Raw genomic sequence first — 20,000 nt, forward strand, 5'->3', positions numbered from 1 at the left:
CTATTATTTACTATTTACCTGTTTGTTTATTATTTAACTATACCTATGCATTTATTGATTCTATTTATTATTATTTATATTATAAATTTTATTTTTATTTTTTATCTATTTATCATTATAATATTTTTTTCGCATCCGACCTAGTTATGGACCAAAAGGTCTCCTGTCGGCATGCTCTGCCTTTGTAATCCTTTGTAATCGTTATATAGGTCACTAAATGCCATTAACTATATAATGAACACAGGGCTACAGTATAAGAACATAAGAATGAAGGAGACTGCAAGAGACCACAAGTCCTACACTAGGCTGTTCCGTATCCATCACCACCTGTCATCCCCATCCATAAAGTTGTCTAATCGTTTCTTAAAACAACTGATAGTTTCAGCGCTTACTACATGGTTACTAAGTTTATTCCATTCGTCGACCACCCTATTAGTAAACCAATTCTTGCCTATTTCCTTTCTAAATCTAAATTTGAAAATAGTCATCTCTCGGTGATTGGCGATAGAAAGCCAAATGTTCCTTTTGATCGCCCGATGTGATATTTGTTTACGTTTTCACGCCCGACCAATAACGACTGTTATTACGAGTAACATCAACCGCTCCGAGCAAACAAACAAGCAAGAGGCAATTTGGTAACGATCGCCAAGTGGCCAAACGCCATACGCTAGGGTTCTATTGCAATACCCCATTAGTGACGGCCAGTTGACACACGAGGAGGACAGAGGAAGAGGAGGGAGAGGAGGAGGAGGAGGAGGAAGAGGAGGAGGAAGAGGAAGAGTAGAAAGAAGAGGAGGGAGAGGAGGAGGAAGAGGAGAAGGAAGAGGAAGAGTAGGAGGAAGAGGAGGGAGAGGAGGATGAAGAGGAGGAAGAGGAAGAGTAGAAGGAAGAGGAGGGAGAGGAGGAGGAAGAGGAGAAGGAAGAAGAAAAGTAGGAGGAAGAGAAGGGGGAAGAGAGGGAGGAAAAGGAAGTTGAGGAAGAGGAGGATGAAGAGGAGAAGGAAGAGGAAGAGGAGGGGAAAGAGAAGGAGGAAGAGGAGGGGAAAGAGAAGAAGGAAAAGTAAGTTGAGGAAGAGGAGGGAGAGAAGGATGAATAGGAGGAAGAAGAGGAAGAGTAGGGGGAAGAGGAGAGGGGAAGAGAAGGAGGAAGAGGAAATTGAGGAAAAGGAGGAGAAGGAGAAGGAGGAAGAGAAAGAGAAGGAGGAAGAAGAGGGGAAAGAGAAGGAGGAAAAGGAAGTTGAGAAAGAGGAGGGAGAGAAGGATGAAGAGGAAGGAAGAGTAGGAGGAAGAGTAGGAGGAAGAGGAAGGGAAAGAGAAGGAGGAAAAGGAAGTTGAGGAAGAGGAAGAATAGTTAGTTGATTGGGAGAAATAGAAAGTGAATAGAAACGGATGACTGCCAAGAGGAGGGAGAGGAGGATGAAGAGGAGAAGGAAGAGGAAGAATAGAAGGAAGAGGAGGGGGAAGAGAAGGAGGAAAAGGAAGTTGAGGAAGAGGAAGAAGAATTGGTTGAGAGGGAGAAATAGAGATTGGATGGCAAGAGGAGGGAGAGGAGGATGAAGAGGAGAAGGAAGAGTAGGAGGAAGAGGAGGGGAAAGTGAAGGAGGAAGAGGAAGTTGAGGAAGAGGAAGAAGAGGCGGATGAGAGGGAGAAATAGAGATTGAATGGAGAGAGGAGGAAGAGGAGAATGAAGAGGAGGAAGAGGAAGTTGAGGAAGAGGAAGAAGAGGCGGATGAGAAGGAGATCTAGAGTGAATGGACATGGGTAACTGCCTGGGAGTGTGAATACAAGCAACGATTTGAGTGGGATAATGTGGGAGTGGATATGTGGAACGAGATGGAAGTTAAAGTGGGAGGAACGGAAAGAGGGAGATAGGAGTGAGAAGCTGACGCCAGGTGGCGCGTGCCTGCGGCCGAAGCCGTCACTTTTGCTCTTTGTTCTTGAATTGCTGAAGCAAGTGATATTCACCTCTGGAAATCGGAGAGGGAGAGAAGGGGAAGAAGGAAGGGAAGAAGAAGGTGGAGGGGAAGGAAAAAGTGTATAAATTAGAGAAAGATTCAGAAAAGAGGAGAGAGAGAAAGAGAGATAGAGATAGGGAGAGAGAGAGAGAGAGAGAGAGAGAGAGAGAGAGAGAGAGAGAGAGAGAGAGAGAGAGAGAGAGAGAGAGAGGTGGAAAGAGAGAGGAAATGAGAGAGGGAAAGAGTGTTTTAAAGGTCAAAAGAGGAAGAAAGGAAGGTAAGGAAGATAATAAAGAAAAGAAGGAAAATGGGAAGTGAAAAAAGGAGGAAAGAAAGAATGACAGAAGAGAGGAGAGAATGAAGTAAGGAAAGAGAGACAGAACCAAAGGAATGATAAAAAATGATAGGAAAAAACGAAAGAAGAAAAATAGGCTCACGAAAGAAGGAAGGAGATAAAAAGGGTGAGAATGGAGTAGATAAAAAACAAGAAAGGAAGAAAGAGGAAATATGAAAGTTATGTATCAATACAGAGAGATTTAAAAAAGACAATAAGAAAAAGAAAACGACAATACGAAATGAACATCGCTGAGAAATCCAAAGAGAATCCCAAAGAATTCTATAGTTACATTAGAGATAAAAAGGTTGTTAGGAATCACATTGGTCCACTATTATCTGCTGACGGTCAACTTGAATATTCAAATGAAGGAATGTGTAATCTCTTAATCAATTATTTTAGCTCGGTATTCGTAAACGAAACACCTCAAAGTGAATTCCAAACTGAAACCTGTGAAAAGTCTGGGGTAAACTTACTCACTACGGTAAATATAACAACAGAAAAAATTAAAAGGTGTATAGACAAACTCAAAGTTAATAAAACACCAGGGCCTGACGGTTGGCATCCAAGAATCTTAAAGGAAATGAAAAATGAGATTGTTGTTCCATTAGAAATTATTTTCAAGAAATCCATCATATCCGGAGATGTCCCAAGAGAATGGAAGCTAGCTAACGTTACTCCCATATTCAAAAAAGGTGACAAAAAGAAACCAAATAACTATAGGCCTATTAGTTTGACTTCGATCGTAGGAAAAATAATGGAAACTATCATCAGAGATGCTATCGAATATCATTTAGAAAGTAACCGTTTGATAAATGATAGCCAACATGGTTTCAGACGGAAACGTTCTTGCGTGACTAACTTACTCGAATTCTACAACACAGTTGTCTCGAATTTTGACAAAAGAAACAATATAGATTTAATATATCTAGACTTTGCAAAAGCTTTTGATACCGTCCCACACGAAAGACTACTTACTAAATTAGCTTTGCATGGAATAAGTGGTAGCCTATTAGGTTGGACTAGTAATTGGTTGAAAGGTCGAAAACAGAGAGTTGTTTTAAATGGAAAAACTTCTGGATGGAAAAGTGTTGCAAGTGGAGTTCCTCAGGGTTCCGTTCTTGGGCCACTTCTATTCATAGTATATATAAATGATATAGACCATGGACTAAAATCTACTGTTTCCAAATTTGCTGATGATACAAAACTGTGCGGAGTGGCAAATAATCACTCAAACCAATTAGATATTCAAGAAGATTTAGATCAATTACAGCAATGGTCTGAAAAGTGGCTAATGAAATTTAACACAAGTAAATGCAAGGTAATGCACATAGGTAAAAATAACAGCAAGTACGATTACAAGTTATTTGGAAATTCGTTAACAAAAGTGGATAGTGAAAAAGATCTCGGCGTAATTATCAGTAACGACCTCAAATCATCCAAGCAGTGTATTTCAGCCTCTGAGAAAGCAAATAAGATTCTGGGATTGATTGCGCGATCTTTTGATTTCAAAAGTCCATCACTCATTAACAAGCTATATAAATCGTTAGTTCGTCCACATTTGGAATATGCTGTTTCCGTATGGTCACCGAATCTCATTAAAGACATTGACAGACTGGAAAAAGTACAACGGCGAGCCACAAAACTGATTCCAAATATCAAAAATAAATCATACGAAAATCGACTTAAGCACATGAATCTGTTTTCCCTAAAAAAGCGTAGACTCAGAGGTGACTTGATACAGGTCTTTAAGATTTTAAAGGGAATTGACAACATCAAAAGTGACCAAATTTTCACATTGAATGAGAATCAGACAAGAAACAATGGTCTCAAACTGTCCGGAAATAGATTCAATTTGGAAGTAGGTAGAAACAACTTTGCCAACCGTGTAGTTAATGAATGGAATAAACAGGTAGTGCAATGTAGTTCAGTTCGAAGCTTTAAGAATCATTTAGATAAATACCTAAGTAAGATGCTGTAATTATTATAATTTGTTATATTATTTGTTTTTGTTTTGTTATAATTTGTCTGTCTGATTTTCATTTATTATTAGTTATATGTCAATTTATTATCATTTACTATTTACCTGTTTGTTTGTTATTCAACTATACCAATGCATTTATTTATGTATTTTAATTGTTATTTACATTGTTATAGTTTTAATTTATTATTAATATGATTTTTTTTTTTTTTTTTTTTTTTTTTTTTTTTGCATCCGACCTAGATATGGATCAAAAGGTCTCCTGTCGGCATGCTTTGCCTTTGTAATCCTTTGTAGAACCAGAGGATGGTCATTGGGTTCGAGACAGACATTCATTTACAAGACGTGATGACAGCGACATGTTGTGAAGGAGGTACATCTTCCCCCTAAAGACGTTTTTCCTCTTCCTCTTCCCCCTTCTTCTCCTCTGCCTCTTCCACTTCCTCCTCCACCTATTCCTCTTCCCCCTCCTCCTCCTCCGTTATTTCCTCTTCCTCCTCCACCCCTTCCTCTTCCTCCTTCTCTTCACATTCATTTACAAGACGTGATGACAGCGACATGTTGTGAAGGAGGTACATCTTCCCCCTAAAGACGTTTTTCCTCTTCCTCTTCCCCCTTCTTCTCCTCTGCCTCTTCCACTTCCTCCTCCACCTCTTCCTCTTCCCCCTCCTCCTCCTCCGTTGTTTCCTCTTCCTCCTCCACCCATTCCTCTTCCTCCTTCTCTTCACATTCATTTACAAGACGTGATGACAGCGACATGTTGTGAAGGAGGGACACCTTCCCCTTAAAGACGTTTTCCCTCTTTCTCTTCCCCCTCCTCCTCCTCTGCCTCTTCTTCTTCTTCCTCCACCTCTTCCTCTTCCCCCTCCTCCTCCTCCGTTGTTTCCTCTTCCTCCTCCATCCCTTCCTCCTCCTTCTCTTCACATTCATTTACAAGACGTGATGACAGCGACATGTTGTGAAGGAGGGACACCTTCCCCTTAAAGACGTTTTTCCTCTTTCTCTTCCCCCTCCTCCTCCTCTGCCTCTTCTTCTTCTTCCTCCAGCTCTTCTTCTTTCCTTCTTTCTCCTCCGTCGCTTCCTCTTCCTCCTCCATCCCTTCCTCCTCTTCCTTCTCTTCAAATACATTTACAAGACGTGATGACAGCGATATGTTGCGAAGGAGGGACAACTTCCCCCTAAAGGAAGTTTTTTCTCTTCCTCTTCCCCCTTCTCCTCCTCTGCCTCTTCCTCTTCCTCCTCCACCTCTTCCTCTTCCCCCTCCTCCTCCTCCGTCGTTTCCTCTTCCTCCTCCACCCCTTCCTCCTCCTCCTTCTCTTCACATACATATACAAGACGTGATGACATCGACGTTTTTCCTCCTCCTCTTCCCCCATTCTCCTCTTCTGCCTCTTCCTCTTCCTCCTACACCTCTTCTCCTTCCCCCTCCTCCTCCTTCGTCGTTTCTTCTTCCTCCTCCACCCCTTCCTCCTCCTCCTTCTCTTCACATACATATACAAGACGTGATGACATCGACGTTTTTCCTCCTCCTTTTCCCCCTTCTCCTCCTCTGCCTCTTCCTCTTTCTCCTCCACCTCTTCCTCTTCCCCCTCCTCCTCCTCCGTCGCTTCCTCTTCCTCCTCCAGGCCTTCCTCCTCCTCCTTCTATTCACATACATATACAAGACGTGATGACATCGACGTTTTTCCTCTTCCCTTTCCGCCTTCTCTTCTGCCTCTTCCTCTTCCTCCTCTTCCTCTTCCCCCTCCTCCTCCTCCGTCGCTTCCTCTTCCTCCTCCTCCGTCGCTTCCTCTTCCTCCTCCACCCCTTCCTCCTCCTTCTATTCACATACATATACAAGACGTGATGACATCGACGTTTTTCCTCTTCCCTTTCCGCCTTCTCTTCTGCCTCTTCCTCTTTCTCATCCACTTCTTCCTCTTCAGCCCTCCTCCTCCTTCGCTTCCTCTTCCTCCTCCACCCCTTCCTCCTCCTCCGTCTCCTCTGTTCCATGTGTCGGCCAATCACCTACTCGACCGCCTTCCATACGATGGCCATCCTCATGTGTTTTTTTCTTTTCATCTTTCTACCAAACTATCCAATCAATTTTTATACAATTTCTCGGTTTTTCCGTCTACTATTGGCTACTTTCTTCCATTACATGGATAGCAATTTAGACTACATGAATCTAACTGCTCTAATTCCTTTCCTATCGGTAGGAAAAAAGAGTTAAAATAACTACCTAAATTTGACTAGGTTAAACGTCGTCTTGTTAACCTGTTAAGGCAAACTACTTAGATTAATAGATTCTAACGCAAAGCTGATTTATCCAGGTCAGAGACATAACTAGAAGAAAAAAGAGTTAAAATAACTACCTAAATTTGACTAGGTTAAAAGTCGTCTTGATAAACCCGTTAAGGCAAACTACTTAGATTAATAGATTCTAACGCAAAGCAGATTTATCCAGGTCAGAGACATAACTAGAAGAACGAAACCAGGCCACGTCAGTCATAGAGTATGCCCATTTTATAAATTGATCTTCGAACTCGTTCCTTCCTTGTGTGTGTGTATTCACTTGGTCTTTTGGACCACGTGTTGGACTCGTGATCGACAGCTATTTCCCTCCTGGAAGAGAGCTCAGAGCTCGTAGGTCCGATCTATGGGTAATGCTATGACCTTGCACACACACACACACCCAACTCCCCTCCCACGAGAGTTGGAGTAACACCCCTCAGCGCTGCGATACTGATATTATTTCAGCCCCGGGCGAGGGTCGAACCCGGACCTCCGTAGTGGCAGGCCAGAGCTCTAACCACAGATGTGTGTGTGTGTGTGTGTGTGTGTGTGTGTGTGTGTGTGTGTGTGTGTGTGTGTGTGTGTGTGTGTGTGTGTGTGTAAATAATAATAATAAAAATAATAAAAGGTTTATTTCCATTACAGTGGTACACTGACAATAATACATTGCAAAAGTTGATTAAAGATATAAGACTTGGAATATATACATGGTGGAAGTTTACAATGAGTTGATTATGTGCACAATAGATGGGATGGCACTGTTTTTGTAGCGGTCAGTCCTTGGCGCTTTGATTGGTATGAGTCTATTTCTGTGTGTGTGTGTGTGTGTGTGTGTGTGTGTGTGTGTGTGTGTGTGTGTGTGTGTGTGTGTGTGTGTGTGTGTGTGTGTGTGTGTGTGCGTGTGTGTTACATTCACCATGGTCCTTCGATCACGTGTTGGACTCGTGATCGACAGCTATTTCCCTTCAGGAAGAGAGCTCAGAGCCCGTATATGACCGATCTATGGGTAATGTTGTGATCTTACACGCACACCCACCCACAACTCCCCGCCCACGAGAGTTGGAGTAACAACCCGCAACGCAGCGATACTGAAATTGTTTCAGCCGTGTGTGTGTGTGTGTGTGTGTGTGTGTGTGTGTGTGTGTGTGTGTGTGTGTGTGTGTGTGTGTGTGTGTGTGTGTGTGTGTGTGCATGTGTGTGTGCGTGTGGTTTGTGCATGTAAATGGACATATATGTCCGCGTATATACATATTTGTATGTGCATAGAAATGGAATTGGACTTTTGTGTCTGTGTGTATATGCGTATTTACATGTACCTATGTACACAAACCATATGTAAAATCTCATGTATATATGTGTGTATGTTTGTATGTATTTTTTATTTGTTGGAAACTATTTTTCATCAATGAAATATGACTGAGTAGAGGTTGTTAATCCTTGGCGATATAAATACAAGTCCAGTTCTTAAAAATAAGACAAAATCTAGAAGCAAAGCAATATCACACACTATTTAGAATGACATAGATTCCCAAGGATTATATCTAGTAAATCATTTCTGAAGGAGCCTCCCTGAAAAAAGGGATAATAATAACAATAATAGTAAAAAAATAATAATAATAACAATAAAAATCAACAAATAAAAAGATTCTTAAATATTTTGTTCGTTACGATGCAGACTATACTTTTTCTTTTTGTTTTATTTCCTTACATTATATCTAATTTTGTTTTATTACATTATATCTTATGTTTTCATTGATCTTATATCATTTAATTTCACTTCATTTTTCACTTTATATCAATTTATTCTATTTTAATTCATTTTTTTATCTTTTGTTTTAGTTTATTGTTTCATTCTATTCAATTTTATTTCATTTTGTTTATTTTTTTCAAATTTCTTTTATTTCATTCCTTTTTACTTTTTTTTCATTATTTTTAACTGTCCGCGCGTGGGTAGTCAAGCCTTCCCCCGCTCGTCGGCCACGAATCAATGCAACAAAGGCAAAATTACATCAAGATCGATTGCTGGTCGAGGTCTGGTGGCTACGCCAGCGGCGGCCGAAGGAAAGGAGGAGAGAAGGCGAAAGAAGAGAAGGAGAGAAGGTGAAAGAAGAGGAGGAAGAATAGGAGGAGGAGGCGAAGAGACAGAGGAGAAGATTGAAGAGGAAGAGGTAGATTAAGAATAGGAGTAGAAGGAATAAGAGAAATACGGACGAAGGAAAGGAGGAGAGAAGGCGAAAGAAGAGAAGGAGAGAAGGTGAAAGAAGAGGAGGAAGAATAGGAGGAGGAGGCGAAGAGACAGAGGAGAAGATTGAAGAGGAAGAGGTAGATTAAGAATAGGAGTTTAAGGAAGAAAAAGAGAAACGCGGACGAGGGAAAGGAGAGAAGGCGAAAGAAGAGGAGGAAGAAGGCGAAAGAAGTGGAGGAAGAATAGGAGGAGGCGAAGAGACAGAGGAGAAGTTTGAAGAGGAAGAGGTAGATTAAGAATAGGAATAGAAGGAAGAAGAAGAGAAATGCGGAGGAAGGAAAGTAGGAGAGAAGGCGAAAGAAGAAGAGGAGAGAAGGCGAAAAAAGAGGAGGAAGAATAGGAGGAGGAAGCAAAGAGACAGAGGAGAAGACTGAAGAGGAAGAGGTAGATTAAGAATAGGAGTTTAAGGAAGAAAAAGAGAAACGCGGACGAGGGAAAGGAGAGAAGACGAAAGAAGAGAAGGAGAGAAGGTGAAAGAAGAGGAGGAAGAATAGGAGGAGGAGGCGAAGAGACAGAGGAGAAGACTGAAGAGGAAGAGGTAGATTAAGAATAGGAGTTTAAGGAAGAAAAAGAGAAACGCGGACGAGGGAAAGGAGAGAAGACGAAAGAAGAGGAGGAAGAATAGGAGGAGGAGATGAAGAGACAGATGAGAAGATTGAAGAGGAAGAGGTAGATTAAGAATAGGAATAGAAGGAAGAAGAAGAGAAATGCGGAGGAAGGAAAGAAGGAGAGAAGACGAAAGAAGAGGAGGAAGAAGAGGAGGAGGAGGTGAAGACAAATAGGATTAGACTGAAGAGGAAGAGGTAGATTAAGAATAGGAGTAGAAGGAAGAAGAATAGAAACACGGAGGAAGGGAAGAAGGAGACAGAGAAGTAGACTGAAGAGGAAGAGGTAGATTAATAACAAAAGTAGGAAGAGGAAGAAGAGAAACACGGTTAATAGGAAGAGCAGGTGAAAGAAGAGGAATAAGAATAGGAAGAGTAGTTTAAGAGACCGAGGTAGATTGATAGTATTAGTAATATGAAGAAGAAGAGAAATATGGACGAAGAAAAGAAGGAGGAGAGGAAGAAGAAGAAGAGGATGAAGAATAGGAAGAGTAGAAGAAGAGACAGAGGAGGAGACTGAAGAGGAAGAGGAAGAGTAGGAGGAAGAAGAAAAGAAACACATGTAGGAGGAAGAGAAGAAATGAAAAGAGCATTAAGAGGAAGAGGAAAAGGAGAAACGGAAGGAGAGAAAGAAGAAGAATAGGAGGAAGAGAAGCAGAATAAAGAGAATTTTTTTGAGAAGGAAGAGAGAAAGAGTAGAAATAGGAATAAAGAGCAGTAATCTGAGGATAAGGAAGAGAATAAGACGGAAGAGGAGGGAAGTGAGAAGATTAAGGAGGATAAATATAAGGAAGAGGAGAGGAAAGAAGAGTGAAATGAGGAACAAGAGAAGAAGAAGAAATGTTAATGTAAAAGAATAATGACAAGTGAGGACTGGAAACGAAAAATAAAATGAAGGAAGAGAAATAGAAAATAGAAAAGAGGAATACGAGAAGGAGTAAGAAAGCTAAGATGGCGTAAATAAAGAAGAAGAAGAAGAAGGAGAGAAGGAAGAAGAATGAAGACTGGAAATGAAAAAGAAAATGAAGGAAGAGAAATAAAAAATAAAAAAGTGGAATACGAGGAGGAGGAGGAAAACGAAGATGGCGGAAAAGAAGAAAGAGGAGAGAAGGAAGAAGAAATAAAACAGAATTCTGGACACATGAAGAAGAAAAACAGGAGGAGGAGGAGGAGGTAGAAGAGGAGGAGGAGGAGGTAGAAGAGAGTGTGAAAGAAGAAGAAAGAGAAGTACAGGAGAAAGAGAGAAGGAAGAAGAAATAAAACAGAATTCTGGACACACGGAGAGGAAAAAACAGGAGGAGGAGGAGGAGGTAGAAGAGGAGGAGGTGGAAGAAAAAGTGAAAGAAGAATAAAGAGAAGTACAGGAGAAAGAGGAATAACACCGGAAAAAGAAAAAGAAAAAGAAAGAAGAGGAGAAGAATCGAACGATATTAACAAATCAAAGAAAATAGAAGAAAAAGAGAAGGAGGAGGAAATTGGAGTACGTAAGATGGACCAATAATGTGATCAGTTTCCAAGAAAGAAGGGTTAGATGTCAAATAGGAGGAAGGGGAGGAAAATGATGAATAGGAGGAAGAGGAGGAAGATAATGAATAGGAGAAAGGGGAGGAGGGGGAGGAAGATGATGGATAGGAGGAAGAGGAGGAAGGGGAGGAAGATAATGAATAGGAGGAAGAGGAGAAAGGGAGGAAGATGATGGATAGGAGGAAGAGGAGAAAGGGAGGAAGATGATGGATAGGAGGAAGAGGAGGAAGGGGAGGAAGATGATGAATAGGAGGAAGAGGAGGAAGGGGAGGAAGATGATGGATAGGAGGAAGAGGAGGAAGGGGAGGAAGATGATGAATAGGAGGAAGAGGAGGAAGAGGAGAAAGAGGAAGATTATGAATAGGAAAAAGAGGAAAACGGTTAGGAAAAAGAGGATATTGAACGACTGAAAAAAATAAACGTATATTAATTTTGCATAAATCTGTGAAAGAGAGAGAGGTGAAGAGAAAGAGAGAAAAAACGTAGAAATTCAAAAAGAGAAAATTCAATGAAGAATACAAAGGGAATAGAATATAGGCCTCCTCTTTAAAGAGGAGATGCAGGAAGTCAGACAGTTGAAATGAAAGAGAGAGAAAGACAGAGAGAGAGAGAGAGAGAGAGAGAGAGAGAGAGAGAGAGAGAGAGAGAGAGAGAGAGAGAGAGAGAGAGAGAGAGAGAGAGAGAGAGACGTGGATGAAGAGGGAGAGATAGAGAGAGGGGGAGAGAGACAAGGAGAGAGAGAAAGAGATATACGGGGAGATGGAGAGGGAAAGGGAGATATATATAGAGAGAGAGGAAGAGAGAGGGAGAGAGAGAAGGAGAGAAGGAAAGAGAAAGAGAGAAAGATAGATATATAGATAGATAGATAGATAGATAGATAGAGAGAGAGAGAGAGAGAGAGAGAGAGAGAGAGAGAGAGAGAGAGAGAGAGAGAGAGAGAGAGACGTGGATGAGGTTTATAAAGGCTTTGGTGGCCAGGGAAGTAGAGGCCTGGGCTGTGATGACGTGGGGATGACAGCGGAAGGACGGCGAAGGTTGACGTCGCCGTCGGCATCGCCGTAGGAGTGGAAGTGACGAGAGACAATACCCCCAAAGCGGACGCGCTCGTCTCACCAGGACTCACCGACTTCGTCACGAGGAGTCCACTGATGGCCGCCAGAGGGGGAAGAAGAGGAAGAGGAAGAGGAGGAGGAGGAGGAGGAGAAAGACGAGGAACAGTAGCAGGATGAGGGGAAGGGATGAGTAGGAGGAGGAAAAGGGGAAGAGGAGGAGGAGAAGGAAGAGGACGTGTATAATTATATTCTAAACTGTTAGTTATTAATAGGGTATCCGTGTGTGTGTGTGTGTGTGTGTGTGTGTGTGTGTGTGTGTGTGTGTGTGTGTGTGTGTGTGTGTGTGTGTGTGTGTGTGTGTGTGTGTGTGTGTGTGTGTGTGTGTGTGTGTGTGTGTGTGTGTGTGTGTGTGTGTGTGTGTGTGTGTGTGTGTGTGTGTGTGTGTGTATTTACCTAGTTGTATCTTACGGAAAAGGGGAGCTAAGCTCGTGGTGTCCCGTCTTTGTATCTCTCCATATCCAGTTTGCTCTTAAATTCTTGTATTTATTTTTGCATGCACTGTTTTTTCATCCAATGTGCTCCATACATTCACCACTCTGTGTGGAAAGCTGATTTTTTTAGGTCCCTTCTATAATTGTCTTTTTTAAGCTTCTTCCTATGTCGTAATGTATGTGTGTGTGTGTGTGTGTGTGTGTGTGTGTGTGTGTGTGTGTGTGTGTGTGTGTGTGTGTGTGTGTGTGTGTGTGTGTGTGTGTGTGTGTGTGTGTGTGTGTGTGTGTGTGTGTGTGTGTGTGTATGTCTTTTATAATCCCAATTACATTCTTACCTTATCCCCAAACCTTCTCGTTCTTCTACTATCCTTCCTTATTCCTTCAAGATAAACAAAATCCGAAGAAGGAGACAGTTCGTCAGAAAAAACAAAAAATCTTCGAAGAGTCTTTGAAGACTTAGGATTTCGTTATCCTTGTCGTAAAAGTTTAACCACATCATCAGGTCTTGCCTCAAGGTGAATAAGATCTTCTTGGGATAAAAGCAAAACAGAATATGAAAAGACTTTATCGTAAAGAAGGTGTCATTGGAAACAGCTTTAAAATCTTCAGCATTTACTGCAACAAAATCTGTAAATCCCTGATCGCAATGAAGTTCTATGTACATTGGCTGAACTTCTTCAGCGAGAGGTTTTGATTTAAGAACATAAAAACATAAAAATGAAGGAGACTGCAAGAGACCATAAGGCCTACACTATGCAGCTCCATATCCATCACCACCTATCATCCCCATCCATAAAGTTGTCTAATCGTTTCTTAAAACAACTGATAGTTTCAATGTCCACTACATGATTACTAAGTCTATTCCATTCGTTGACCACCCTATTAGTAAATCAATTCTTGCCCATTTCGCTCTTAAATCTAAATTTGTCCAGTTTAAATTCATAACTGCAAGTCCTGCCCTGTTGTTTTAATATGATGATCTTGTTTGCATCACCCTTGTTAAAGCATTCGGTCCACTTGAACACCTCTATTAGATCACCCTGCACTCTGCGTCTTTCCAGAGAGTGTAAGTTAAGGTGTCTAAGCCTCTCTTCGTGAGGTAGATTTCAGCTGAATAAAATCATCTAATAGTACCCAAAGTTAAATCTACAGTAGTCAATCTGACGTATTTTTATTTTTATTTTGTTTTATTTTATTTTATTTTATTTTATTTTATTGATTTTTTTCTATTTTATTCTATTTTATTCTATTTTATTTTATTTTTATATTATTTTATTTTATCTTATATTATTCTATTCTATTCTATTTTATCAAATCTATTTTATTCTCTTTTATTCTATTCTTTTCTATTCTATTCTACTCTATTCTATATTATTTTTTATTTGTTTTATTTATTTTTTATTTCATTTTATTTTTATTTTTCATTTTATTCTATCTTATTTTTTATTTTATATTTATTTTTTATTTTTGACGCGAAACACTTTTGTTTAGCCAAAGGTTCGTCACTGGATTGAATGGGTGTAGGACTCTATTGATTAATCCCCCAGGCAGTCGACACCATTTACGGATTTCACAAGAGCCCCGGCTGGTTCAGGGTAGCCTTCTCGCATCACGCGCCCTAATGCCCTTGGAGAACCCAAAAGTGGGGCGCGAGCAGAAAGGTTTCGAACGTAATCACTACGCATGTTTGCACTCTCCAAGGCGTGCCTGGTGTCTCATACAGACAATACATTCTCTCTCTCTCTCTCTCTCTCTCTCTCTCTCTCTCTCTCTCTCTCTCTCTCTCTCTCACACACACACACACACACACACACACACACACACACACACACACACACACACACACACACACACACACACACACACACACACACACACACACACACACAACACACAACCCACACAAACACACCAGCGCTGGACTGCATGGTGGTGCTCGTAGTACTTGGTTCGAATCCTGCCCAGGGCCGAAATTATTTCTGTATCGCTGCGCTTCGGGTCGTTACTCTGACTCACGTGGGCGGGAAGCTGGGTTGTGTGTGTGTGTGGGTGTGTGTGCGTGTAAGGTCATAGCATTACCCATAGATCGGTCATACGAGCTCTGAGCTCTCTTCCGGGAGGGAAATAGCTGTCGATCACGAGTCCAACACGTGATCCAAAGATCAATGTGAACACACACACACAAACAAATACACACGTACACACACACACACACACACACACACACACACACACACACACACACACACACACACACACACACACACACACACACACACACACACACACACACACACACACACACACTCATACACACACACACACATACATGCGCACCTCCCCCACACACAGAAATGCGCAAACACGAATCAATGAAACAATGAAACAATCAAATAAAATGTCAAAGGTGAAAGAATGAAAGAATGAAAGAATGAAAGAATGAAAGAATGAAAGAATGAAAGAATGAAAGAATGAAAGAATGAAAGAATGAAAGAATGAAAGAATGAAAGAATGAAAGAATGAATGAAAGAATGAAAGAATGAAAGAATGAAAGAATGAAAGAATGAAAGAATGAAAGAATGAAAGAATGAAAGAATGAAAGAATGAAAGAATGACACAATGAAACAACGAAACAATCAAACAATCAAACAACCTAATAATCAAACAATCAAATAATCAAACAATCAAACAATCAAACAATCAAACAATCAAACAATCAAACAATCAAACAATCAAACAATCAAACAATCAAACAATCAAACAATCAAACAATCAAACAATCAAACAATCAAACAATCAAACAATAGAAAATCAAACAAACGAACATACAATTAAACAATAAAAAATCAAACAAACAAACAATCACACAAATAAACATATATAAACAAAAGAGACAAACAAACAAGGCCAGTCCACCCTCTCCCTACCACACGCACTCCGATCTTAACAATTAATCCCCTTGTTTGCCTTTACAGTCCTGCCCCTATATGTGTGTCTGTGCTAAGGCAAGCCTTGTCTCTATGTTCTGAATAGATCATATTCACAAGGTCCCTCCTAACGATCCTCATCGAGGCAAGGGACGATCACAGTAAAACGTGACAGAGTGTAACTAACTAATAAGCTTCAGTCTGGATATCGAAATGCAATTTGATTTAGCTTAAGATGCGTCGTTGTCACAAAGGTCCTATTTTCAGTTTCGTTATCGGCCACTGCTGAAACGGAAACCTTTGTCCTAAGGGTTTGGTATGGTAGGGCAAGTGGCAGTCACTGGTAGCCTTTGGGAAATTAATCTGAGGTGGTTCGAGGCAAAATATTCGTGTATACACAAACGGTTCTTAATTAGATTTCGTAAGTGTTACTATATAGTTTCTGGGTTACTTGGAGTTATCCATAGAAGGTACTCTGGTATCTTAGAAAATATTCCTAAAAAAATATGATCTTGCTAAGAACCTTTGGGTCTTAGGAAGAATTGAAATAAAGAATTAGAAAGACCCCTAAAATATAACGAAGATTATTTTTAAGGATCTTCACCCCGTCCTAAAAAAAAAAAAAAAAAAAAAAAAAAAAAAAAAAAAAAAAAAAATCCTTTCGATTACTACCCAAAATAATTAGCTTGCAAAGATCAACAAAACTAACCTAGAATCCATCAAAGGATAAGAAAAGGGAAAAAAATAGGATCTTTAAGAATTTTAACAAAAAATAAAACTCGGGATCCATTCATAGGTTAATGGAAACTGTTATTTACTTAATTTCCACTTTTGTCTCTTATATTATTTTTAAATATAATTTCTAGTATTTCATTTTTCCTCTTTTCTCAATCAGTCAGGTATTCTAAGCTTACTGCTAAACTAAAGCTTCTGCCCAAAAACTTCCATGATTCGTACAACCACATCCATCTTTACCGCGTCACTCGTGCAAACTTCCTTCTGGTCTTCTTATTCCTCGTCCGATCAGTGACACAACAGCTCCATTGCCCATCCTACTTTCTCTGATCAATTCCATATACAATATATTCTACTCTTCTCTATTTTTTTTCCAGCGTAATCTATTTCTAATTCTTGTACGTATAGTATTGTTCTCAACACTGACCTCACAATTCTTCTCCATGTACTAAATAAGTCTCCCTTCATCGCTTTAGTCAAATTCCATATTTCTCATCAGTAGATCATAACTGGGGTTATAGACTAACTAAACTTTGCACTTGAGACACATAGGTATAGGCTCTCATAATGTTCTTTTGTGGACCAAAGCAACTGTGGTACCTTTTTTTTTTTTTTTTTTGTCAATTCGCATGATCTAGACTTAGTTTTAGTGAATGACCTAAATGTAATATTTCCTTTCAGCATCTTTGATATTTTCCACACTTTCCTCACTCTCATATGTGTCTTGTATTAATTGTATTGCTTATTGCGCATGTTGTTATTTTCAATGTATATATGCATGCATACACGCATGCACACACATGCACATACATACACACATAAGCATACATACATACACACATATATGTAGTATATGTTTGTGTCTTTATGACATTTGGAAATAAACTCTCCTATTGGGATTCGAACCCTCGCCTGAGCGGCTTGGCTTTTTTTATAAGATGAAGGCCGTGGTGACACGATGGTACGGCATTCGTCTTATAAAAGGCAAGCCGCTCAGGCGATGGTTCGAATCCCAATAGGAGAATTTATTTCTATATATCAAACATATATATATATTATATATATACATTATATATATATATACATATACTATATATACATTATATATGTATATATACATATATATATATATATATATATGTATATACATACATATGCATATATACATACATCTAACTATAAATTTGAATCTATTCAGAACATGTATTGCTCATCCTAAGGGCCATCAGGCCATCAGTCAAACTCAGGTGAAGTTGCTGAAGCACAAAATGCATTCAAGCCCATGATATAAAACAAAACTAAAATAATAGAACAAGCACATGATACTAGAAGCCCACAGATCCTTGAGGTTCTGCTAATTAAAGAAAGATCCCCGACGATAAATCTTCAAACAAGAGATTTCACTGCCGTCCCATTATTCAGGAGAGGTCTTGCCACGATGAAGGACCCAGCTAGACTGATGACGTCAGTGCACCAATCGTCCGAATCCCACGCAGATATTCTTACATAACCGACGCACCTGATTGGTCGACACATCTACTTATCATGCTCCTATTGGTTATATTACCAGATACTTGACCTTATTCTGTATATATCCACATACACGCACACACATATATATATATATACATATATATATATATATATATATATATATATGTATGTATATATGTGTGTAGGTGTGTGTGTGTGTGTGCGTGTGTGTATGTGTGTGTTGTGTGTGTGTGTGTGTGTGTGTGTGTGTGTGTGTGTGTGTGTGTGTGTGTGTGTGTGTGTGTGTGTGTGTGTGTGTGTGTGTGTGTGTGTGTGTGTGTGTGTGTGTGTGTGTGTGTGCGTGTATGATCTTTTAACTCCATTTTGAAAATGTCCGTAATTTACGAAATGTCAAGAACTAATATCCTTCGATTTCACCCAAGTTTGACTGATGTAATTTGGACAAGTAATAACTATTTTGAATACAAAAGACAAGTCCATAATTGGATGTCCAGAAAGTCTCAAGAAAATCATCACAAATATTTCTGTTTTCTTCAACGAAATAAGCCTATAGGAATACCTGAGTCTTAAAATATAGAATACACTTTATACATACACTGCACAAATAGCGTAATCGGAAAGGTGCCGCTATCACATTTGCATAGTTATGGGTTCGAGTCTCACATTATTCTCTAATTCCCAGAAGTGACTGTTATTTGACCTAACAATCGTATCGCAAAGGTCAAGGTCAAAGGTTACAGCCACGGCTTTATACCCTTCCTGGTATAGCCTTCTCACCCACCACCTATATACATACATATATACATACATACATACATACACACACACATTATGTATATATATGTATATATATATTATATATATATATATATATATATATATATATACATATATATATATATATATATATATATGTATATATAAATATACAAGTTTCACAAAAAAAACACTTGAATACACAAATTATGCTAAGCACCACAGGGAAATGAAAGAAAATCTTGGAATCCGAGCGCTTTCGTGAAATTTTCACATGTTCAAGATATGAAAATATCACGAAAGCGCTCGGATTCCAATATCTTATTTCCTTTCCCTGTGGTGTTTATCATTATATATATATATATATATATATATATATATATATATATATATATATATATATATATATATATATATATGTATATACATATATATATATTCCTATATGTTTACATGTTTATGTCTTACTGGTTTGCACGAGAAACTATTGCAACAAACTTTATGAATGTTTCCCTATTATATGAGTATGATGTTTATGACTTATCGTGACCTACCATCCGTAGTGTTTAATTTTGCCCCCCGACTGTCTACGTTTTGTTATGTTATAGTTTTGTCTTGAAAATAACAGCCTAGTAGTTTGACCTGGATAGTGCCCGAGAATGGTAACGATCACAGATTGTAATGTCTGATCCTGTTGGCATGAAGAAGTAGGTTCGCTCGCTGCCCACCAGAGCGCCGGTCCCCCCTTGCTCGTCTTTTGTCAATAACATGTCATTAAAGTGAAATATCTTCTCGTTGATTTGTGTGACAGATCACGAAAACCTCACAGATCACTCGATTCGCCATTCGCCATTGACGACGACGGACACCGACATCGGAGGACGAACTCGAAGAAACATCTTCGTCACAATTTCGCCAAGGCCAAAAGCCGGAGCGTCTTCAGGACCTGCGAGCCAGCCACGGTCTCAGTCGCCGCCGAGGCCCGTCGGAGCTCCTTCAGGTAAACCAATTATTCTTTTTTCTTAGCCCTGTAAGGACCTATGTACTAGGCTTGCCGCTCTTTGAGCGTAATAAAATTATTAAAAAAAAAAAAAAAAACTTTAAGGACCGAATTATTTTTTTTTTTAGATTTTTATTAGATTCATATTTATCATCTTAAATGTTGTAAACATTTGCTTTCGTAAATTCTTGCAGAATGAATCATACACTAGTTTGTGGCATACTTGTTTTTTGCCATCCTGTACTTGTTTTAGTGTTCATGGCACATATACAAAAACTTTTTTTGTGTGACCATATGGTCACGCTACTCTTTCAAGGGTTAACCATTCCCATCCCAGGTTCCTAGTGCTTTCTAGGTCTCCTAACGCCTTCTTAGAGGGTACATGGACCAGATGCCAGTAAGAGTTAGGATATACCAGACGACTTCAGTCGTTCTTATAATGATCGGTAGAATGCAGGATAATCTGAGTATTACCTACGTGAAAGATATATGTGAAAATAGGTTGGGAACTACGATAAATTTAGCCCTCTAATGCTTGGATGTGCCTAAGACAAAATATTCTCTCGCTAACCAGAACCAATTGCCCCCCCCCCCCCAGAAAAAAAAAAAATCTTCCAAGCATTCACAT

General features: G+C 39.6%; 1 protein-coding gene across 5 annotated transcripts in view; it reads left to right on the plus strand.

Annotated features, from left to right (window-relative positions):
* The window catches only part of LOC143027629 (dual 3',5'-cyclic-AMP and -GMP phosphodiesterase 11A-like), a 184,854-nt gene that overhangs the window by 45,410 nt on the left and 119,444 nt on the right, over positions 1–20,000 (plus strand). For 4 of the 5 annotated variants that reach the window (XM_076189012.1, XM_076189013.1, XM_076189014.1 and 1 more), the window contains exon 2: positions 19,184–19,372. In XM_076189012.1, the coding sequence (XP_076045127.1) occupies positions 19,184–19,372 (189 nt within the window). The remainder of the gene's footprint in view (positions 1–19,183; positions 19,373–20,000) is intronic. The other variant, XM_076189015.1, reaches the window with a different exon arrangement.

Source organism: Oratosquilla oratoria, chromosome 8 (genome assembly GCF_046742065.1).
Source record: "Oratosquilla oratoria isolate Oo_2021 chromosome 8, ASM4674206v1, whole genome shotgun sequence".
Classification (NCBI taxonomy): domain Eukaryota; kingdom Metazoa; phylum Arthropoda; class Malacostraca; order Stomatopoda; family Squillidae; genus Oratosquilla; species Oratosquilla oratoria.